Source organism: Aotus nancymaae, unplaced genomic scaffold (assembly GCF_030222135.1).
Source record: "Aotus nancymaae isolate 86718 unplaced genomic scaffold, 86718_ANA_hifiasm-v0.15.2.pri h1tg000003l, whole genome shotgun sequence".
Taxonomy (NCBI): domain Eukaryota; kingdom Metazoa; phylum Chordata; class Mammalia; order Primates; family Aotidae; genus Aotus; species Aotus nancymaae.
Genome location: NW_026988414.1, coordinates 11,604,930 through 11,628,050, shown reverse-complemented (window position 1 = coordinate 11,628,050; position 23,121 = coordinate 11,604,930). Strand labels below are relative to the sequence as shown.

The 23,121-nt window shown below is 45.9% G+C and overlaps 1 protein-coding gene across 2 annotated transcripts in view; it reads right to left on the bottom strand.

Annotated features, from left to right (window-relative positions):
• The window catches only part of CDK5RAP2 (CDK5 regulatory subunit associated protein 2), a 197,558-nt gene that overhangs the window by 3,290 nt on the left and 171,147 nt on the right, over nt 1-23,121 (bottom strand). The window contains exons 29-36 of one of the 2 annotated variants that reach the window (XM_021674018.2): nt 20,779-20,895; nt 18,506-18,695; nt 17,355-17,476; nt 16,008-16,244; nt 13,051-13,128; nt 11,833-12,098; nt 9,323-9,466; nt 2,009-2,135 (exon numbers count right to left, since the gene is read on the bottom strand). In XM_021674018.2, the coding sequence (XP_021529693.2) occupies nt 2,009-2,135; nt 9,323-9,466; nt 11,833-12,098; nt 13,051-13,128; nt 16,008-16,244; nt 17,355-17,476; nt 18,506-18,695; nt 20,779-20,895 (1,281 nt within the window). The remainder of the gene's footprint in view (nt 1-2,008; nt 2,136-9,322; nt 9,467-11,832; nt 12,099-13,050; nt 13,129-16,007; nt 16,245-17,354; nt 17,477-18,505; nt 18,696-20,778; nt 20,896-23,121) is intronic. The other variant, XM_064378500.1, reaches the window with a different exon arrangement.

Genomic DNA, 23,121 nt, shown 5'->3' with positions numbered 1-23,121 from the left:
CCTACTTCTGCAATTTCCTCACCTGTCAACAGGGTTAGCTACCTGCCCTGTGACTGGTCAGGGCCGTAAGCTGCTGAGGAGGAGAGGTGCCAATGCAGAGTTCTGCCTCCTCCTAAACCTATGCAGAGCATCGCTTCCCACCCAAGTGTCTAAGCCAAATATTCCACAGCTGCCTTAACATGACCACAACTGGCACTGTCTCCCTCCAGGTTCTCTATGAGGGACACAAAGTCCTCAACCAGAACCCCACAGACATCTGCCACTCTGCCAGGTTGACTTCCCTACAGTCTTTCAAAACCATCCCCTCTCCCCAACAGTCCTGAACCACTGCCCACCTGTGAGACTGCTGCAGCCCCCAAAGAGGTCTTCCCGGCCTCCTAGCCCCTCCAAGCTCAGCCACGGGATCTTCTAATACACGCATGGACCCCGCCAGTCCCTGCTGCTCATCCTGGAGTCCTGTCCACAAGGCTCCTTGAAACCTGGTTCCTGCTTACCCCTCTCACTCATCTCCCACAGGAAAACCCTTTGCATATCCTAAGCATGTCCCTGAGCACTCAGTTCTCTCTCACCCCTGGGAGCACAGCAGCAAGGCCACAGGGCCATCTGCCAGGATCCTATTCCTGCCCCTTCGCTGTCTGATGAACTCCTAGTCATCCCTCAAGAACCAGTCAGTCTTGAACCACCTCTCAGGTCTCCTAGGATGCACTCAGCACATCGTCCTGCAGCTAAGCTCTGTGTCTTCTACATTAAGCCCACAACCCTCACTGGCAAAGACTGTCTTGTTCACCTCTGTCCCCAGAGACTGGCATGAGGGGCAAAGAACAGAAACTCAGTGCCTGCTCAGTGGCTGAGCTTCTCTCTTTTGCAGTTCAAAAGCTGCCAGTCTCACAGAGTCTATTTTCAGAAGGTTCCCAGGTGTGGCTAAGGAGAACTCCTACTTGGCAATAATCTCTGTTCTGTGCTTCTCAGAAATGCTGGGCTTTGATAAGAGAGACGCACAAGGCAGGCTGGCACCTCCAGAGAGAAAGTGCTACAGTCAGCAGTTCTCCTAAGACAGGGAAATTGACACGCAGGCAGCGCAGGCTTGGCCGGTGCCATGTTGCCAACAGGCACTAATGGAAACTCAGCTGCTGCCTGCTCCTCTAAACATGCAGCGGGAGGGAGTGGTGAGGGTTTAAACCGGGAAACGGAGCTGCTCCCAAACAATCTCCAAAGTGGTTAGATCGGAAATGGGACTGACCTTACAAAAGTTACTCAACCTCACTGACCCTGAGTCTCAGCATCTGCCTTGAGAAGTACTTCTCAAATCCGTGCCCTCCTCTGGATCCCCAGTGTCATGGCCAAGGGCCTTCTTTCCTGCCTGACTAGGGAGTCGGCCTCCTCCTCACTGGTGAAGCAACCACCAGTGAGCCATTCTTGCACACAGATGTAACAGGTCAGTCCTTTGCCCTGAGCCTGCCACCTACAGTCTTTCATGAAGCACTCCCTGATCCCCAATCCCTCCCGCCTCAATCCACTGTTTGCAGCCTTTACCCCACTGACAGGGACTGTTTTTGGTTTCTGACATACAAAACCTATTTCTTGCCTCTGTACCTCTCTCCATGCTCTTCCCCACTGGACGGCCACTCCTCACTCCATCTAACGATGCCTACTCCTCCCTTCACACTCAGTGCAGAGGTCACTTTGTCGAAGATGCCCACCTCGCTGGGACGGAGTGATGGCCACCCCACTCCCACCCCAGTGCACTGCATGTTCCCGTCACTGCACATGCCACACGACTGTCTCCCAGTGAGATGACAATCCCTGGCACCAAGGGGCCGCTCTACAAAGGTGTGTTAAGTGAATACACTTGTCCATGTGAGTCAGAAGGATAGAGTATGAAAAGGAACCCACAAATGAGAGGCATGATTACAAACAATCTGGGCTCCAAAGTGGGTCATCCAGGGCTGAACTGGGAGCCCTCGGAGGCAGGAAGGCAGGCAGAGCGGTCACCCCCACACTCACTCACACTGATCAAAGATGACTTTTTCCTGGCGCCTGCTCAGCTGCAAAAGCTTCACGGTGTTTTGCAACTTCTTTTCTTGTTCAAACAATTTTTTATGTAGTTTAGTGATCTCTGCCTTCATTTCTCCAATCTAGAGAAAAAATAAATTAGAAAAATGAACAAAGAACATAAAATGTCATATTACCTAGGAAGGATTACAAAGCCATATGAAAAAATGCTCAACCTCACTAGCAAAAATATTTGAATGGAAATAAGCAGGAAAGGGCAAATTTGGACAAAACCCATTGAGGGTAAGGGGAAAGACCTCGTGACCTCTGGTGGAAGTGCAGGTTGGCATGGCCCAGCAAGAACGCACTGGCAAGATCCACCAAACTAAGATGCGCTTAACTCTTTGCCCCCGCGGTTCTACACTCTGGCATTTACCCCAAGGAATAACAACATAAGCACAAGAAGATGCCTATATACAAGCATGTGCGTCTCAGTATTGTTCATGGTAGGAAAACATAACCTGATTTGTTTCAGTATTGATCTGGATAAATTATGGTACTTACATATAATACAATAATTTTGCAACCACTAAAAATGATGTTGTAGAGCTCTATATATTGATATCAACAAATGATCACAATTAGTGACAAAAGAGCCCAGAACAACACAGCCTGTATCTAAGGCATTCCTGTTCCACAAAACTGAATATAAATGTCCACATCCATAGATGTCATCAAAATGTTAACAGCAATTATCTCCATGAGATATGATTTCAAATTGAGTAAAAAAAAAAAACTATAATGCTGATTTAAAAAATTTTTCCATGTCTAAATCTTAAAAAGATCATATAAAAGTATTATTAGAAGATGTGGGAAGTAGAAAAGTTCCTTTTCAAAGTTTTCTTTCTTGTCAAAAAATAAATCATAAGTGTGCTAATAACTCTCTGTTAAGCCCTATCCTATGTAGCTGTTAGACATGCCATGCTTACAGGCACGTAGTACATTCTGTATCCTTGTACTTTAACCAAGATCTCTGTGCTGGACGTGCTCACAGGCATGTCCCAGCTCTCCACTGCTTTTACCTGTTTAAAAAAGTTTTAAGTTATTAGTCAATCATGTTTCAATTTAAATTGTAAGGTCTGGCTCCAACCAATGGAAATCAAACACAGCAGTAAGAACAACCCCAAATGTGTAAGGGATAAATCTGTCTGCTTTTCCTTCATTCATTGTACTCTCATGGCGCAATGGCTAGCGAGGGTACCCTTCCTGCAGTTCAGGAAGTAAAAACTGCATTGCTAAAAAATCCTTTGTCTCAGTGCTAATTTTTCTTTGCTGCACCAAGCACCTATTTCTAACAGAAGAGTAAGCTCCATTAGGAGAAACTTTTGGTTTTGCAGAGTAAACTGTGGATGCGTGGCAAAACCAGAGTCCCCAGTGCTCTGAGGTGAAATACACACACGGTGGAGCCCTCTCAGCCAGTCTCCACCAAACCAGCTCACAGAGGAAAGACACTCCCTTTCTGTCAGGAAAGTACCCTGGAACAGGCTGCTCTCTGCTACACCAAAACACTTCTGCTCCCAACAGGAGACACGGTGAGTTGTCAGCTCAGGAAGAGTCACTTCAGTTTGTTCCCAAACTTGTTTATGGTAGCTGCACTTGTAATCAAATTGCATAATTTAATTAAATATTAAGTAAGCCCATGAAATATGTGTATTAAAAGAGAGAACTGGTTGTATGAAAACTAACATATGCTTCAGGAAAGACTTGATAAAAGCAAGTCACTAAAAAACACATTTCTGGCAAATTAGGTGTGGGTGAGACAACTATAAAAGATGTGGGAGGAACACAGTCTAGAAGAATTCCATATTCAAATTGCTTTGCAAGTGTCTAAGTTTTCTCTTCATCTTAAAGAAACAGAAATTGGAAGTGACAGACATACATTATGGATGTAGTTTATGAAAGAAAGAAGATGTGAAACTCCAATCAGAAGACCCATATTTAAAGAAAAGGCCCTGGCCCTACATCAAAAGAATGGCAAATGAATGTACATTTATCTGTTTTAAGTTAAACTAAAATGTTTAAGGTACGTATCATTTTTTGATTCTCTGACTTAACCTACTTTTAAGATTAACCAGTCATGTCAGGTACAAGGACTTCAACAGTTCCTCCCAAACAGATCCTAATTTTAAACATTAGGTTTGCTTTGATTCTTTTCCTTGGGGCTAAGAGCCCATGAAGATTTAGGTTCTGGTCATGGCTCTAGAGGCTACACATTCCAGGACAAAGTCTCTCTACAGTCAAAGCCTTAGTCCCACATCTGTAAAATCAGAATAGTAATCCCTGACCCAGCAATCACACTGCAGTAGAGTGAGACTCTAATGAGATAATGGAAGACAGCAGGAATGATCATTTCAAACTCAGCCTGACTGACCCATTCCGCTTTCTAAAGTCAGCTCAGGTGTCGCCTCTTCCAGGAAGTTGACCTGGCACTTCTTTTAGCCTAGCTGCTGCTACACTGGGTGCCCCAGGGCCTCAGTGTCTCCCCATCACCGCCCATGTCATGGCACACTGGAGTGACTGGTCCTTTACTTGTTTGCTTCCTGTACTGACCACACGCTCATTTCCTCCCTCTAACCACCAGTGTCTGGTGCAGAGCGGGTGCTGTGACACCATGTACCCACTCACAGTGGGCTAATTTTCACTGGTGCTCTCATAACACCCTGTACATATTCTATCCAGTACTTAAAACAGGGAATTTTAATTGTTTACATGTCTGTTGTTCCCCTGGATTCAAATCTTCATTTTTATAGGATGAATATACCATGGTAACAACAGCAGGGGCTCAAAGCACAGCTCCAGCACTCCCCAGCTCTATGACACTGAAGCAAGTCACTTAACCTCTTGGAGTTTCCGTTCCACCTCTGGAAAAGGGGAAGAATCATGGCTAACTCCTTCAAGACTTCCTCAAGGGATCAAATGAAACACTGGGTGTAAGCAGCGTGCCTGGTGTCCGCAGAAACTCGCCAGAACGACCCTTCCCGAGGGCCACAGAGCTGCAGCGCTGGAAGCCACCCCTTCCCAGGAGGCCTCAGGCTTCTGCATCAGTGTTCTGCCTAACTTCATGGACAGGAAATTTTGCTTGTTTTTTTATAGTGGAAAATCTCAAACATTTACAAAAATAGAAAGAAGTGGATAATGAATCCCCAAGTGCCCATCCAGCTGCAGCAATGATCAATTCATGTCCATACTTGTATCTACTACATTCCTGCCCATCCTCTCCCCAAGATGATTCTGAAACCAACCCTAGAAGCCAATCGAATAATTTCATCTATAAAATTTTTTACATCTCTCTAGAAGAAAAAGTTGTGGTAGTTTTTTTTGTTTGAAATAGAGACAGCATCATACTATGTTGCCCAGGTTGCTCTCGAACTTCTGGCCTCAGGTATCTTCCCACCTTGGCCTCTAAAAGTGCTGGGATTACAGGCATGAGCCACCATCCTAGCCATAAAAAGATTCCTTAAAAAAAAAATTCACAATATCATTATGACACCTAAAAAAAAGGGCAATAATTCCTTAGTATCACCAAATACAGTCAGTGAACCTTCCCTGAGAGCTTCACAATTTTCTTTTTCTAAAAAATTGGTTCAATTCAGGATGCAAATAAGATCCATGTCTGGCTTCTGATTATCACTTAAGTTTCTTTTAATCCAGTGGTTCTCAAACCTACCTAGGGGGCTGTAAAAACAGACTGCTGGGGTGCACTCTCACAGTTCCTGATTCAGTGGGTTTGGGGTGAGGCCCAAGAAGGTACATTTTGAAGGTGATGCAGGTGGCTGCAGATCCAGGGCCCACACTTTGGGAACCACTCTAAATCCATGGGGTTCTCTCCTTCTTTCCTCATACTGGATACTTTCTCACTAGGATGAAATATGTTTCAGGCTCATACTATATATTTTCTGCCCCAAACCTGGCAGCAAGCCATTTCTGCAAGAAACCCTAGTTCCTTTTAGTGGGCAAAGGTATCTAGAAACCATAATTTGGACATCAAGGGTGCTAACTGGTGTTAGAACAGACATGGTTTCTAGAGTATTATATGTTGAGAACGTTCATAAATTTTTTTTAATGGATAATACATCACAAGTTCATACTGCTATTCAAATTTAGGATTACAGGGTTATTTGTTTGATTTCATATCTCTTTTTCCTCACAGTAAAAATATAGGTTCCCAATAAAATTAAAGGTTGTATTATCTTACAAGATAAATACAATAATTCAGAATATCAATATCAATATTATTACTAACTATATAACTATTGAGAAGAGTTTAAATTTTTTCTTGCCCTTAGAATATTTCTACTAGAAATGTGTGGTCAAACTACTGTGTTTTAGTCATTGAAATGCTTCTTTTTTGTGCTGTTATGCCTATAATACCACTTACAGTAAGGTTTGTTTCATCTTGCCAAGAATTTTTAGAAACTGTTTTCTCATTTCAATTTTTTTTCTAATTATGTAATACATTTATAAAGTTGCAAAGTCAAATCTACGAAACAAAGTCTATTCAGAGAAATCTACCTTCTATCTGTTACTCCAATCTCTCCCCTCCCACTACTATATGTAGCCTGTTTTGTTATTGTTTATTCTCCATTTTAAAAAATTATTATAAGCAAGTATGTGTGTACATTTGTAACCCTCCACACAACTGGTGCACGTGATACACACTTTCCAGAGCAGTCCAGACTGCATGGGATAGTATACTAAATGCAAAAGGCAATTAATAACACTCAAGAGAAAACACCAGGTAGTTCAAAACCCCTGGGTTGCTGGTGAAAACTTAGAAATCAGCATTACACACATTTCACACCAAGCAAAGGCACTGTATGAAACACAGAAGTGACAGAAAAGTGGTTAGAGGCAATTTAACACCACACAGGGGGTCTGTAGCCCAGCAACCACATCAGAGCATCTCAAAGGTCCTTTTTCTGGCTCCATGATTCCATGACATCAAAGTGAGCATAATCAATTACTCAAGAAACCTTCGGAAGGAAAGGGGCACTCAGGAGCACCAACCACTCCTGGAACGATTTGCAAGCAGGGGAAAATCAATGTGGCTATAATTTGTGTGTGTATGTATACATAACATATTATATATATGTGTGTGTGTGAGCTGTATTCTGTCGATTCAACAGTTACTACTATGTGCTAAGGACAAAAACACTGCATTAAGGGTCAATTGTTTAGTTCAGACATGTTTATGTTAAAATCATATGAGGCAGGTACTAGTTTGGGTGTATAGAAAAAAATCACTGGTTCATTCAAAAATATAAATAAAACAGACACTGTCCTCTGAAGGAAAATAGAGGAAGACAGACCTTAAACAAATACACAATTACAATTTGTTGAAAAGGCCATGATGAAACAGAAGAGGAGGCTATGATGGAGGAATCAGGGAGCCTCTCTGACTCTGGGGTAATATTTAAGCTAAGACTTGAAAGGTGAGAAGGAGCCAGCCAGGAGCAGGACTTGGGACACTCCAGGCCATCTGTGTCACCTAAGCGTAAGATGGAAAAGGGCTTGATGGATTAGAAGAAGGAAAAGACCAACCCATGTGGGGCTGGACCCCAGTGAGTCCCAGCCTTCCTCCCTGATACTTTCATCTGATACTGGCACCAGCTAAACGTGGTGGGAAAAAAAGATTTTTCTATGGAATGAACAGTTATGAACTTCCCTGAGCTCAGTGCATCCAAACTTTGTCCCCAAGATCCCAAGAAGGAAATCTTAGGACAGGCTCATTAGGACCTTCAGAGCAGAGGGCTGCCCCACCAGCTACTTCCTGGTCATGTTTGAGAGACCTGAGAGCTGTCAAAAGGGGTTTAACTAAATGAGATAATGACACAAAATATAAACTTCCCTTTTGCCTTTCTGCTGGCCTTTGGCCAGAACTTACAGGTTAGATAAACAAAGGGGCAAATATCTATTAGGCCACCAAACAGAGAGTTCTAACTCTTCTTTAACCTGCATGTCCCTTCTTCCAAGGAGGTTTCTCAGATTAGCCAGAGTGGGCACTCACCTTGTCATGATACCACATGTATCCCACACATCCCACACACAGAAATCAGGGGACAGCTTCTACTCTCCCTGACTCCTGGTTTACAGCCTAAGTAGTTAAAACAGATTTTGAACAAGTTCACTCAAATATGATGATAAGGCTGAGCGCGGTGGCTCATGCCTGTAATCCCAGCACTTTGGGAGGCCAAAGCGGGTAGATCACCTGAGGTTGGGAGTTTGAGACCAGCCTGACCAACATGGAGAAACCCCTTCTCTACTAAAAATACAAAAAATTAGCTGGGCTTGGATTACATATCTGTAATCCCAGCTACTCAGGAGGCTAAGGCAGGAGAATCATTTGAACCCGGGAGGTGGAGGTTGCGGTGAGCCAAGATAGCACCACTGCATTCCAGACTGGGCAACAAGAATAAAACTCCGTCTCAAAAACAAAAAAAAAAGAAAAAGAAAAAAAAGATGATGGTGAAAGCTATTGATAGGAATTAGAAGGTTCAGAGAAAGGCATCTATAGAAGGGATGAATGATGAGTAGAAAAGAATGAGCTAGTCCATGAGGACAAACTGGGACTTCAAGCTCTAACCCTGACCAAGTGCCTTGGCTGCCGGAGTCGGAGTTTCCTCATGTGCAGAATGCGGACAGGATTCTACTCAACAAAGACGTGCTGACAGGTCAGGGCTGCAGGAGTGCGGGACGGATCAAGTAAAAACACAGTGAAGCCATGGCAAAAACTGCCATCTCCTCCCTGATATATATCCCAAATGGTGGGCACATCTGCTATGGGCCAGGTCCTGGGCTTGGCATGGAGGAAACTGAGACACAACAATAACAACAAAAACTCAATAAAGACAAAAATGCAGTGAGACAAACGTTCCGTTCATGAACAGAGATAGACTCATTTTGGAAAGTAATGCAACAATGGTTATCATCAAGAGCCCTAAAAACTTTACAACCTTTGAACTACTAATTCCACTTCATAATGGGTGACATCCAGGTGGATGGCAGATGAATGGACACACGGGGGTGCACATGGAGAGAAGAATGGATGAGAGACCAGATGTACTGAGCCGTCATGGGAGCAGGACAGCAGAGCACAGGAAGCAGTTACAGGAAGACAGGGCATGACCCCCACCAAACACCACCACCAACAGTCCCCAACACTGGTTCTGACCTCTGAGCTCTCTGGGGCCACACTTCCTGGTCTCTCTCCTTGGGGTCCTACTGAGGACAACTGCACCATTTGACTCCACCATCATGTGTCACCACCTACCTGCTTACAGTGAAGAGGGCACTGGCCATCCGAGGGGAGAGAGACTCTCCAGAGGCGCGTTAGCCGCCTGTAGGCCTCTTCCAGGGTCAGCCTGGCTGTGCTCACACTGCTCACAAACTTGCTAAGTGGTACCAGGTGTGGACCCTACATGGGGGGATATGAAGGCTGTTATATGCAGTCATGAAAAAGATTTTGGACAAGCAAGACTTAACATGCAGCATAAATCTCCAGACTGTAGGGCTTCTTGTTTCACATGCTGAGCAAAAGCCTGGTGCCACGTAACACCAATTTATTGTTCTTACAGACTGGCGAATTGTAGATTATGAGAGAATTTCAGCAGTGATTTTAGCCCAATCAATAACTATGATTAATAACCACCAGCATTAACTACAGTTACTACTCCAAGTAAAGGATCTGTGGGAGGGCTGTTCTCACTGTTCAGCAGCCCACAGAGACCCCCCCCAGAGCAAATGACACCAACAGCAAGCAATAAATGGTTTTGTCTTCAGTGGTCCCTGTTAAATGGCCCTGCTGTAGTGAATATGATATCAGGGCCTTGTAAAGTCTCTTTCACCCTCTCTGCTGGCAGAGCAAACTCAAATTGAGAGGTTTCAAGGACATAAGAAAACTAAGTATGTGGCTCAGAAAAGGAGAAACACAAGAAAAGAAGAAGAAATGAAAAAAGCATTTGTTTTTATAAGTAATAAAAGAAATACAAAAACAGAACAAGGTCAGACACAGTGGTTCATGCCTGTAATCCTAACACTTTGGGAGGCCAAGGCAGGAGGATGGCTTGAGCCCAGGAATTCGAGCCCACCCTAGGCAACACGGTGAGATCCCATCTCTACAAAAAATAAAAAATTAGCTAGGTGTGGCAGTGCAGCACACCTGTAGTCCTGGCTACTTGGGAAGCTGAGATGGGAGGACTGCTTAAGTCCAGGAGGTCAAGGCTGCAGTGTGCCATAATCATGCCACATACCTCAGCCTGGGAAACACCGCCAGACCCTGTCTCAAAAAAAAAGAGAGAGAGAGAGAAAAAGACACACACTTTTTAGATATCAAAGTGACAAAACAATCATTATTAAAAAAATTATTGCCAGGCGCGGTGGCTCAAGCCTGTAATCCCAGCACTTCGGGAGGCCGAGGCGGGTGGATCACGAGGTCAAGAGATCGAGACCATCCTGGTCAACATGGTGAAACCCCATCTCTACTATAAATACAAAAAAATTAGCTGGGCATGGTGGCGCATGCCTGTAATCCCAGCTACTCAGGAGGCTGAGGCAGGAGAATTGCCTGAACCCAGGAGGCGGAGGTTGCGGTGAGCCGAGATCGTGCCATTGCACTCCAGCCTGGGTAACAAGAGCGAAACCCCATCTCAAAAAAAAAAAAAAAAAAAAAATTATCTCAGCCAGGCGCAGTGGCTCATGCCTGTAATTTCAGCACTTTGGGAAGCCAAGATGGGTGGATCACCTGAGGTCAGGAGTTCAAGACCAGCCTGGCCAACATGGCGAAATCCCATCTCTACTACAAATACAAAAATTAATTGGGCATGGTGGCAGACGCCTGTAATCCCAGCTACTAGAGAGGCTGAGGCAGGAGAATCGCTTGAACCCAGGAGGCGGAAGCTGCACTGAACCGAGATCACACCACTGAACTCCAGCCTGGGTGACAGAAATGAGACTCCATTGGGGGGGAAAAAAATATATATATATATGTGTGTGTGTGTGTGTGTGTGTGTGTATCGAGGCATGATAGCTCACGCCTGTAATCCCAACACTTTGGGCAGCCAAGTTGGGAGGATCATTTGAGCCCAGGAGTTCAAGCAGCCTGGGCAACATAGTGAGACCCTGTCTCTAAAAAAAATAGCCAGGTGATGGCACACACCTGTGGTCACAGCTACTTAGGAGGCTGAGGCTTGAGCCTACGAGGTGGAGGTCGAGGCTACAGTGAGCCATGATCACACCACTGTACTCCAGCCTGGGCAACAGAGCTAGATCCTGTCTCAAAACAAAAAAACACAACAATAACAACAAAAACTCAATAAAGACAAAAATGCAGTGAGACAAACGTTCCGTTCATGAACAGAGATAGACTCATTTTGGAAAGTAATGCAACAATGGTTATCATCAAGAGCCCTAAAAACTTTACAACCTTTGAACTACTAATTCCACTTCATAATGGGTGACATCCAGGTGGATGGCAGATGAATGGACACACGGGGGTGCACATGGAGAGAAGAATGGATGAGAGACCAGATGTACTGAGCCGTCATGGGAGCAGGACAGCAGAGCACAGGAAGCAGTTACAGGAAGACAGGGCATGACCCCCACCAAACACCACCACCAACAGTCCCCAACACTGGTTCTGACCTCTGAGCTCTCTGGGGCCACACTTCCTGGTCTCTCTCCTTGGGGTCCTACTGAGGACAACTGCACCATTTGACTCCCCTACCCCTTCCATGGACACTCCCAGGGAGCAGCTTGTGCCCTTTAGCTCTGTGATCAGGTTACCTTTGTTCCCAGCTCTTGACTTGCGGAGCTGGGAGTCTCTTGGGTTTGAATGTCCATTTCAGCAAGGAGCCTCTGTCCCTGGCCAATCTGCTTGAGCAGGGCCTCATAGTCCTCAATCAGGCCCAGGACGTGGCAGCCACTCTGGTCTGCCCATAGGTGGTGGCCAGTGACCAGGCGGGACACACACGGAGTGCTAGTTGCTGAGCTGCCACTGTTGCAGGAGAGGGAGTCTGTGTCATTCCCAGAGAGTGGAGGAGTCTCTGAAACTGTAACATGAGAGGTAAGATGTAAAATCTGTTTCAGATAACACTCTGCGTTCAAGGAGCTTATGATGTTAAAGCTAGCTATGAGGTCTAGGAGAGGCCCTCGTGCCCAAATGTCACCCAACACAAGCCCAGAGGGGAAAAGAAGCCTGGCTCCTGGACCTCTGTATATTACCCCACACTGGGCTATCAGTCATCTTGTAGGAGAGGCTCAAGTCAATTCAACCAACACTTATCAACCACCCACTCAGCAGAAGACCCCAGATTCACAAGGATGACTCAAGCTGGTGCCTGTATTCCAGTAGTCCACAGTCTGATCAGAACACAGACACTGCAGAAGGTGCAACAGCAGAGTGATGAAGGGTCAGAGGCAGAGGAAAAACAATTATCTGTACAGGGAGGGAGAGAACAGGGAAGGCTTCTGAGAAGGAGCAGCATTTGAGCTGGATTGAGCAAACAGCAAGAATTACACTAATGATGAGTCATTCTGACCAGGGAGAGCAGCAAAGGTATGTCACAGAGAAATGTGCATTCATGATGAGTCTTGAGGAAACGGGACTTTTACTGACAAAGAGTGTCTAAAAGCCACAGTGAGAGGAAAGTGTGGCCCTGTCTACGGGATGGTGACCTGTGTGTGGCTACGCCAGGGTAAGGGATAAGGTTGGAAGGGCCCACTGGAGCTGTATCCTGGAGGGCCTTTGAAAGCCTCACAAAGGTGGTCACAAGTTTAATCGATGGCAACAGGACCCAATGGCATTCAAAGGTTGATAACACTTAGGAGTGGATTAACTGGCTTGGAGGAGGAGATCACCAGCTGGAGACGCTAAGAACCTGAAATCCCAAATCCTTGCCAATACCCTCCTGAGTTGGGACCAGGGACCCCCTTTTCTGCAATTTAAAAAGTCTTACTGTCACATCCAATGCTGCCACAGTTACCCAGACTTCAGCTTTGTACCTGATTTTGGTGTTACTGCCTGGCTGGAATCAAACAGATCAAATGAATTATGACTTTCCATGGGATATTTGTCACCATCTACAAAATGCAAAACATAAGAACTGTTAGTTTCACTGTTATCAGCATTCAAGAGAGAACTGAATGAGAACACAGTCAAGCACCTCACATTCACTTATTCATACACACACAGCATTCCTTTAAATCTTCACTGAGCCTCTGTCCTGCCAGGCCCATCTGTGTGGGGTACCAGGGAGACAGAGTGACCAGGCTCAGTCCATTCCCTAGAGATACATCAGCAGAAAAGTCAACAAGCAATTTTATTTCAGTGCGATCAAGGATAAGGAGGGAAACACAGGCTATTGGGGCTCAGGTGAGGGGCACTACCCCCAACTTGGCTTCCCAAAGGCTAATACCTGTTTTAAAACCTTATGTTTGGAGACTGATTGACACTGACCTATGATAAGAAGGAGGGAAAGAAATGCCAGGCAGCACAACGGGCGGGTGAAAGGCAGACAGTGGGACAAAGAGTAGAATCATCGCTCGGAGAGAAATGAGCAGTTCATAGGCCCAAGGCCCAGGGTGCAGGGAAGGACAAAGCAGGATGCAAGGCCAGAACCATGAGGACTGAGGGACCCACTCAAAGGCTTTGGCCAAGGCAATGTCAAACTGAGGTCTGTATTTTGTACTGGAGGAGTGGGTCAGAAGGCTGCCACATTAACCTAAGCTAGAGATGAGAGTAACCCACAAAAGGATCTGGAGGGTGATGTATTTGCAACACTGCAAGGAGGCAAAATCAATAGATGCTGTACAGATGACCTGTGCAATACTTTATAATTTGGAAAGCACTTTCACATATGAAAAGCTATTGGACTCAATAGCTCAGTGGGCAGAACACATTGTAATTCAGATTTCATGGAAGGGGACACCAAGGGGCAGAGATAGAAAGTGATCTGTCCAGCATAACCCACCATGTCAGTGGCAGAGAGCAAGCAAGAGCAGGGCTTAGGAACCCCCATCCGAGCTCCTGCAACACTGGGAGGAGGGCTAATTGCACTCCAGCACCTCCCAAGGGTCTGCTACAATTCCTAAGGCCAAGGAGCCAGGAGGTCAGCTCCATAGAGCTGGCCCCGAGAAGAATCACTCTCAGCAAAAGACATCATCAGCCTTTAGAACAGAATTTTTATAACAGATGCACTTAAATACAGACCTGAGAAGTCTTTTGTAAAGGAAGAGATGCTGCTGCTTATGATATAATTCTGATCTTGACTCAAGGAAACTAGAAAACTTTCCTGCCGAGGCAGCACTGTGAACACTCTCCTGGATGCCTCCTGCCCAGGCATACTGAGGGCTGCCTCTGAGCAAATTTCAAAAGCAGGTAAAGGCTGTTGGATGGCCTCCTGACTTTAGCTACCCAACTCTCCTTCCCGGGCACCCCAAGCACAGAATTATTCTCCCTGCTCCAATCTCCCCTAGTCCACCCCACAAGTTCCTAAATCCCACTCCTCAAAGCCTTAAAAAGGGCCAGGTACAGACCTACGTTGAAAATAGTAATGCCCAAGGCTGATGAAGTCATGCAAAAACCACTACCTTTGTACACTGCTGATGTATAGACCATTTATAAGGCGGCAACATGGCACCTTTCCAAACTTCTGAGATTTCCCTGGGTAGGGTTTTCTCCTAAGAATATTGTTTAACAGTAAAAAGCATACTAACGCTGATGCCTACTATGGCTCCAAATCAGAGACCTCTTTAATAATCAACAGGGTCATGGATTGGTGACTGCGAATAACCTGCAAACAGTCATTAGGAAGCCCGTGTGAAGGCGGGGGTAACATGTATGATTTAATACTGGACAAAAAGAAAGGACACAGAATGACACAAAACCAATTTGAAAAATATAAATTCATGCTCATATTTAATAAATGTTAAAAAATGATGAATGTGCAGAATCATGAACTTCTTTCTCTGTTCACTTTTTTCATATTACATCATTTTGATTAAATTTTAAGATCCTTATCAATGAGAAATCGATGAACTAATCACTACAAGTTCTAAGGCAGACTGACTAGGTGCTCCCTAAGAGATTTAGTTTTACTTTTTTAACTAGAGGTATCCAAGTAAAAGTAAGTCCAGATTTTAATACAATACTTGCTTATAAGCATGTTGGCATTCCTCATTCCATGGGATACACACATTTACACTACTGGTGTCAGGACGACAATTCCAGGATACCCAAGACTCCAGAGGGTCCAGTGGGGTTCAAGAACAGCCCTGGACTCAAAGCTAGAAATGGTTTCTAGCGTCAGCTCTGCCACCTACTTGCTGTGCCACTTTGGGTAAGCACCATCCGCTCTCTGGGCCTTCATTTTTCATTTCTAAAGCAAAGAGGATAGGCTGCCTGACGGCTCTGCACCTGACCATTTACTGGTTTGCTCTACACCCTGTGGTGGGCGGGTAGCAGAGGTGTCTGGCCCTCTTTCTGGTACCCCCTACGGCCTCTCCAGGGCTAGGCAATTAACCCACAAGCAAATGCAAAACAGATCTACTTTTTAAACCTATCAGGATGCTTTTCAGATCCCGAAAGACACTGAAAGCCACATTAAGATGTTTAGGTTCCCTTCTAAAGGCAGTAAGAACACTAAAAGAAATGTCAGCGTCAAAGTGACATGAGCAGGACTAAACAGATAGGAGGGAGCAACACCAGAGGCACCAAGGCTGTCTGCAAGTCCAAATTCCACTTCCCTGAGAATGAAGCTGCCTCAGACAGACCACACCACTTTGCCAAAGGTGACTGCTAATTAATTAGCAGTCAGGTCCCCTGGCTCCTAGGCTACAGTGTGTCAGCTATCAATGGAAAGACACCTCTGTGGGGCAAAGGCATCAGTCAGAAGTTCACATGTCACACACAGACGCTCAGAGCTGCATGCTCAGGAAGTGGGGAGAGGCAGGTGCAGTACCGTGTTTGTCGGGCTGAAGGGGCAGCTCAGAGATGGACAGGGCTTGGACAGCCAGAGTGAGGGCTCCTTCCTGTGCCTTCTCTGCCCCCCTCGCCAGCTGTTCCTCGAGCCTGCTCTGCAGCGTGCTGTTGGTTTGGATGCTCCTTTCCAGTTGCAACCGCAGAGCCTGGATCTCCATCAGGAGGCTGTGCATATCCGTGAAAGGATCCTGCCCCTTCCAGCCTTCTCCCGACGCCTCTGTGGACATGTGCAAACGGAAGCTCTGACATCTTCCACAACCACAGGGTCAGCCATCAAAGGAACTCAATCGTGTTTTACACTCGCCACCACCCTCGCCCTCCCCCTTCCTAAGAACTAGGTACAATTTAAAATAACAACTTGACTTTAGAAACAAAAATATTGGCAGACTTAATTGCTGCTATTCCACAGGCTAAATAAGAGCTGGAAATTAATTTTCACTTCTGGCCATAAAAGCCTAGCAAATTGCACACCAAACCCCGAAATTATGTCTAGTAGTAATAAAATCTATTTGGGCTAGAATTATAGAATGAAAGGGGATGATTTTAAGAGCCACAGTATATTAAAAAGACACAACAGCAAGAATAAGAAAAGCAAGTTGAGGAGAAAATAAAAGCTGTGAGATGACCCTTTTCTAGATAAACTTTCAATAGAGAGAAATCATCTGGAAAATTAGTTTAAAAAAAAAAACAAAAACACCTCGCCACACCTCAAAACTGATTCTGAAACATTAGACCTTATAGTTGAGGCACTCTGATCTGGTATCTCTCTCAGGAGATAGAGAGCACTGAGGCTAACAAGCATCCCCAGAGCAATGCCCAGCACATGAGAGGTGTCCATAAATGTTTGCTGAATGAATGGGCAAAAAGTAACACACATTAGCAGGACGACTGTAATTAAAGTCATTTCCTGAGTGCCTACTATGTGTCAGGTACCATGCTAGGATGCTTTTAATAAATGGTCTCATTCAATTTTTAACATAACTCTCCACAAAGCAGGTGCTGAGAGACATGTTTTATAGAGGCAGGTATGGGCTCAAAGGGTGAAGTGGCCTGCTGAGGGTCACGTAGCCCAGAACAAGGGAGTAGGAACCCGGACCTCAGCTGGCCTGGGTGCTAAGCCTCAGTCCTTCCATGTTTCCTGCTGTTCCTTCAGAAGAAGAGTGGGCCAAAGCGCCAGCTTCAACACCCATCTACTCTACCCACGAGGCCAGAGTGGAGAGTGCTGAGCTCTCCCCACCTGCGCCTACAACAAGCTGCTGGGTGGGCTTACAGCCCAAGGCACGGTAGCCTCAAGATGAGAAGGGCCTCGGACCAGAGCCCCCATTACCTCTCGGTCTCCTGTGCTCTTCATCCAGCTTCTCATACGCCTTCAGCTCCACTCGGAGGGACTGCAATAGCTTGTCATTCTGTGAGAGCAGCTGCTGCCTCAACTTCACCTCCTCCTGCACCCTGAGAAGGCCCCACAGGCATGAGAAGGAGAGGTTAATTCTACCTTAGGATCACTTATTCAGATCCCGCAGGGTAGGCCAATTCCACCCTCAGTCACAAGAATGTGGACCAAGAAGTGACAAGCATGGTTAAGAATTCTAGCGACAGCCACAGTTTCTAAGTGGCCCCTGCATCCAGCCCCTTACCTATGTGATCTCATGTAATCTTCACAGACACCCTAAAAGGTCGGTGCCCTCTGATCCTCAGTTCAGAGATATGAGGAAATGAAACTCAAAAAGGCTGTCTCCTACCCGGGGGTGCACAGCTCGGGAGGGGAGCTGGACTTAGGCCCAGAACTATCTGGTGGCAGATACAACGATCTTGCTACCTCACTGCACCACCCTGGGTGATGACGGTAACTCTTCAAGAGTGGGGCATTCACACGTGCCAGCAGGAACAAGTGAAACGTGGAACCAGACAGACTCAAATAGGGAAACGGCAGAAGGACAACTGGTGCGATCCTTTTAAAAACAACAGCAGATCCACGTCACTCCTCTGCTCAGAATCTCCCACGCTTCTCATGCCACTCAGAGTAAAACCCAAAGTCCTCACACTGGCTCTGCGGCCCAATGTGATTCAGCACTTGTCCCCCGGCATCTTGCCTCTCGGGACGCACTGCCCTGCTCTGTCGGGCACAGGTCTAAGCCACGCTGCCTCAGGGCCTGCGCCCATTCTGCCTAAAATGATCTTCCCCAGGTACCCGCAGCGCTCACCTCCTCACTGCATTCACAGCTCTCTGTGCGAATGGCATCTTTTCAGAAAGGCCTTCCCTGACTCACCCTCGACAAAAAACAGCAACCCGCTGCCAAGCCCTCTCCTCCTTACGGGATTTTTCTCCACATGTGGTAGGCCCATCAGACGTATGATGTGTTTGTGTCTACTGCTTGCCACTGTGCACTAGGGCAGAGGGCTGCGTGCCTGATTCCACAGCAGCCCAGTGCGCGGATGCGTGGTTCAGCCAGCAGGGCACCAGGGAAGCACAGCCACTACCTGCTCAGCTCCTGGCGGCTGCGGCGGGCCTCCTGGATCAGCTGCTGGTTGTGTCTCTCTTTCTCGCTGCCTTCCTTCTGCAGCCTTTCATTTTCTTCCTTCACACTGGCATACTCCCGCTGAAGGTGCTCCAGGCTCGCGGTCTTCCTGGAGAGGGACTCTCGTAATTTGTCATTCTCCTTCTGTTTATCTGCAAACACAAAAAGGCGCCACTGAGAAGGGCCACCATTTGTTTTTTCCAACCTTATTATATAAATACAGCACTTCAGGAATACAAAAAAGAATGAGATTCGATCTGGCATTTATGATTTTGGCATTCCAATTATCTTACACACTTTGGGCAGATAAATTTGTCAACATCAAGGCTGCAGATTAAACGTCACTGGGATAAAATGGGCCTGTTTAATTTTCTATTAAACAACAGGCCATGCAAACCTAGTTATTTTGCCTTCACAGAGCAAACGGCAGGTAGAAAGTACAGACAGAGGAAAACACAGGGCCCAGAACTCTGGGAATGGGTGCTGGACTGGCCACAGGCTTTCTACCAGCCTAGCCCCAGGAGGCCAGCAGGGCTGTGCAGATGGTACCCTGAGGCCCATTCACTCCTGAGACTGAGGACAGCACCTCTCCTGAGGAATGAAATACACCCAGAGGTACAAGAGACACCGTGGTCAAGAGCACAGTGCTGGAGGCAGAGAGACCATATTCAAGAGTGGCTTCTCCATTTCCTGACTTCATAACCTTGAGTGAGGAGGTTCTTCACTTCTCCATATGTGTTATTATGTGGATTAACTGAGCTACCAGCTATAAAATATATTTCCTCACATGTGTTATTGTGTGGGTTAACTGGTTGCCATCTATAAAAGGTTTACCACAGGTCTTCAGGAGCACTCTGTGGGCTAGAAGCTCCATCAGGATGAGTTGCCAGCAGTGCTGGTGGTGGTAACAGTTGACCTGCACCAGCACTACCTGTGCAGGTATGACATTAGGGCCTTGACATGCAGTGCACTAGTCAATCTTCAGGGCTGACTTCCAAGGCAGGCACTATTATTCTCCGCTTTCCAGATAAGAAACTTCCTTAAGGTCACACAGCCAGTAGGTGGCAGAGCCAGAATTCGGACTCAGGTTTTCTGACTCATTCTTAACCACGACAAGATAATTTCTAAGCAAGTATTCACCTCTCCCTCAAGCTCCAGACACATCATGCTTCCTACACTTCCCGAATGGCCTAGACTATTGCTAACCCCCGGGCCTTTGTCTGCTCTCTTCCTTCTATTTAAAAGGCCCTGGCTCCTCTCAATCTTTGGCACCTTCACTAAGCCCTCCTCGACTCCGTTCTTGAAGGCAGGCTTTTCCTGAGTCAGGATGCCTTCTCCAGGGTCCTGCAGTTCCCACAGCCTGACTTTATCGTGGCTGAGGTTCACACTGGCCTGCCAAGATTGTCTGGCTGTCTCTTCCATCAGATTATGAGCTCCCTGAGGGAAGGGATGAAATCTCTTTCATTTCTGTATCAGAGTCTACATGGCCCTGAAGTAGAACAGGAGATAGGAAATGTCTGCTGAGTGAATGACTGACTGACTGAAGCCCCAGTTTCATCTTTTAAGACAAAAGGAGCATCAATATCCTTTTAGGAAAAGTGGGATAAGCTGGCTCAAGTTCTAGCTCCACCACCTTCTAGCTCTGTGACCACAGGCCGGGTAATTCCCTAAGCCTCAGTTTCTCACCCGTCAAATAGGGCTAATGATACATCATCCCAAAATTGTTTTCAGTAGTGAAAGATAAGTTAAGTGAAACCTCTTTAGGAGCCAAGCTCCAAATAGAAGGAATTAAGAGAAGGGATCTTTATAAAAAGTACGGGATAAATCTTGCTGATAGCAGGAATTCGCTAGTGGAGATTTTGGCAGTATTGCGTTTCCAGCCCTTTTTTCCTCCACTGTGAACTAGGATGAAAGACACGTGGCTATAGAGGGGATGAGTGACAAGCAAATAAAGTAACACTTACTGAGTCCCTATTAGAGACACTACGCTGAGAGCTTTACGTCGTTCAATTGTCACAACAGCCCTATGAGGTATTCCTGAACCTCTCTGATTCCAGTGTTCTCAGCTATAAAATAGGAATACCTCACAGGGCTACTGTGACAATTAAATGGTGTAAAGCCATCACAGAGCCACAGGATTCATACTTAGGTTGGTCAGACTCCAATGCCTGCATTCTTTCCATGTCACAGAAGGCTTTGGCATTCCAGGCTTCCAGTGACTCCTTTAATTCTTACCTCTGGATCCTTTAATGAGCATTGCATTGAGGGCCTGGTTCTGCTTCCTCAAGAAATGAATTTCTGATGTTAGAAAACTATGAAGCTCTGAACCAGAAGCAAAAATGTTTGTAGAACCTATAAAAACACACATAAAGACTGATTTATAAACAGTCTTTAGATCAGCAGAGATGGAACTTTCTAGAAAACAGTTTTAAACAATGAGTTAACACAACATACAATGACAATCCCTTCTGTTAACTATGTAAGGAATTACCAGAGGCCAAAGAGAAATGAGAGTAAGCCTGAAAGAGGGGGCAAGAGGGGCTCCCCCACATCTTACCTATGGGAGAACAAAGCAGAAGACTTGGATCAGGAGTATGGTGAGCAAGTGAGCGTCTTCACCTTCACAGATGTCTCTCCCAAGGTCAAAATTCACATATCCAGCTGCCTGCCGCACCTCACCACTGAGGCAGCTGTCACTCAGTCCACAGAGCCAAAGCTGAACTCCTCATCCTTCCAAACCTGCTCTCTCTCACCTGTTTCCTGCCTCATGAGATGGTATCACCACAATCCCTAACCCAAGCTAGAAAGCTGGGAACCATCCTAAACCCTTCTCTCTTCTACTACCCAATCAAGCAATCACAACTGCTGCTGCTTCCTCCAAAATGCTTCCAACACTGACCTACTCTTTTTTCGTCCTAAAGTTCAGGCCTTATCACTTTGCTCTCTAACCCTGTCTCCCTGCTATTCTGCCAATGCTTATGGGTTATTATCCTAAACAAAGTCCATTTAAGTAACTGTCTATTCAGAAACATCTGATGACCCACCATGGCAAAGGACAATCACACAACAAAATACAAGGGCCATCGTCTTAGTTTAGATACCTCTACTCCACAGATAACATTCAAGTTCACGGCCACCCTCAGGAGAATGCCTACTGTGTGCAAGGTGCCTTCTCTATGTGGCAGGCAGATGCTTCCCTCCCTGTCCTCCACACTCACTGGGTCCACTTACTACACCACAGAGCCAAAATGCCAGATTCCTGCTTTCCTAGCCACCCTGCATTGAGGACACGGTCATGTGCCACTTCTGGCCAATGAGGCCTGACAGGAAGTCTGCCGGGGTCTTCTGGGAAAGATTTTCCACCAGCATGAAAACAGGACAGGAAGAGGCCCCACCTTCTTCTTTCCCATGCTTTGGGCACTGTCTGAGAGACTGGGATGATTGTAACTACTGCAATCATCACAGATAGTAACCCAAACTCTGCTGTCACTGAGCCATAAACCTACCTTGGAACTACCTGCCTCTGGGTTTCTTGTTAGGTGAGAAAACACAAATCCCTGTTGTTACCATCAGTTGCTACTCTCATTCTGTTGTTTGCAGCTGAAAGCATCCTGGCACACAACTAAATACCTATCCTATTGAAACTCCTTGCAGGGGAGGAACGACATCAGTTGTCCAAGGAGCTCACAGTCCTTCCACTCTACAGCACTACCTTTCTCTCATGTTAACGATTCACTTACTGTAATGTCATATACTTTTTTTAATTCACTATGTCCCTCCCCACCATCTTCCTCCACTCTCCCCTGAGAACCCTGGTATCTTTTTAGAGACACCGTTGAACCATGGCTCTGGCTTCTTCATAGCTGCATGACCTCAGACAAATCACATAACTTCCCTAAGTCTCCATTAACTAAATAAAAATGATGTTACTGCTACTGCTTTTACCATTTGTATGACTAAAACAATTAATGATAGATTGAAGCCAGAACAGCACCAAAAAGTAATGTGAATAAGCAGGAAAAATTCTACCGAAGTCCACCATGACCAAAGCTAAGGTGATAGCTTTGGAGGCAGCATTTCTTTGCAAAGAAATAATTAGGCCAAAGAACAGTTCCCAACCAGCTTAAATCTGAGCTAGCGAAGCCCACTTCTGATGCTAGGAGGCTAGCCTTTCCTGAGTGTCATCACCATAAGCCTGTACAACTGGTGACAAGCTGGAAGCTCCGACACATGAGAGGCCGGTTTTTAACAATATTCCGGCTCAATATCATAAGAAGCCATACCTTTCTCAGGCCTGCTCCCCAAGGTGAACAATTTCACAGCAAGCGGTTTATTCCTTTGTCTTTTCAGACACCGTGACAACTCGGTGAGAACAGCATGTCTTTCCACCAGTGTAAATACTTTATGAATGCTTTTGTAAACCTTCCCATCAGAGTGAATTACTCTCCAGAGCAATTGCCTGCTCCATTGTAGCTGGCGGCCATTTGCGCCCCCAAATAATTCTATAATTGGATTTGCCAGGGAAAATGTAAAACAGAATGAATCTAATTCAGGCATCACCAAGAGTGAATGTGAAGG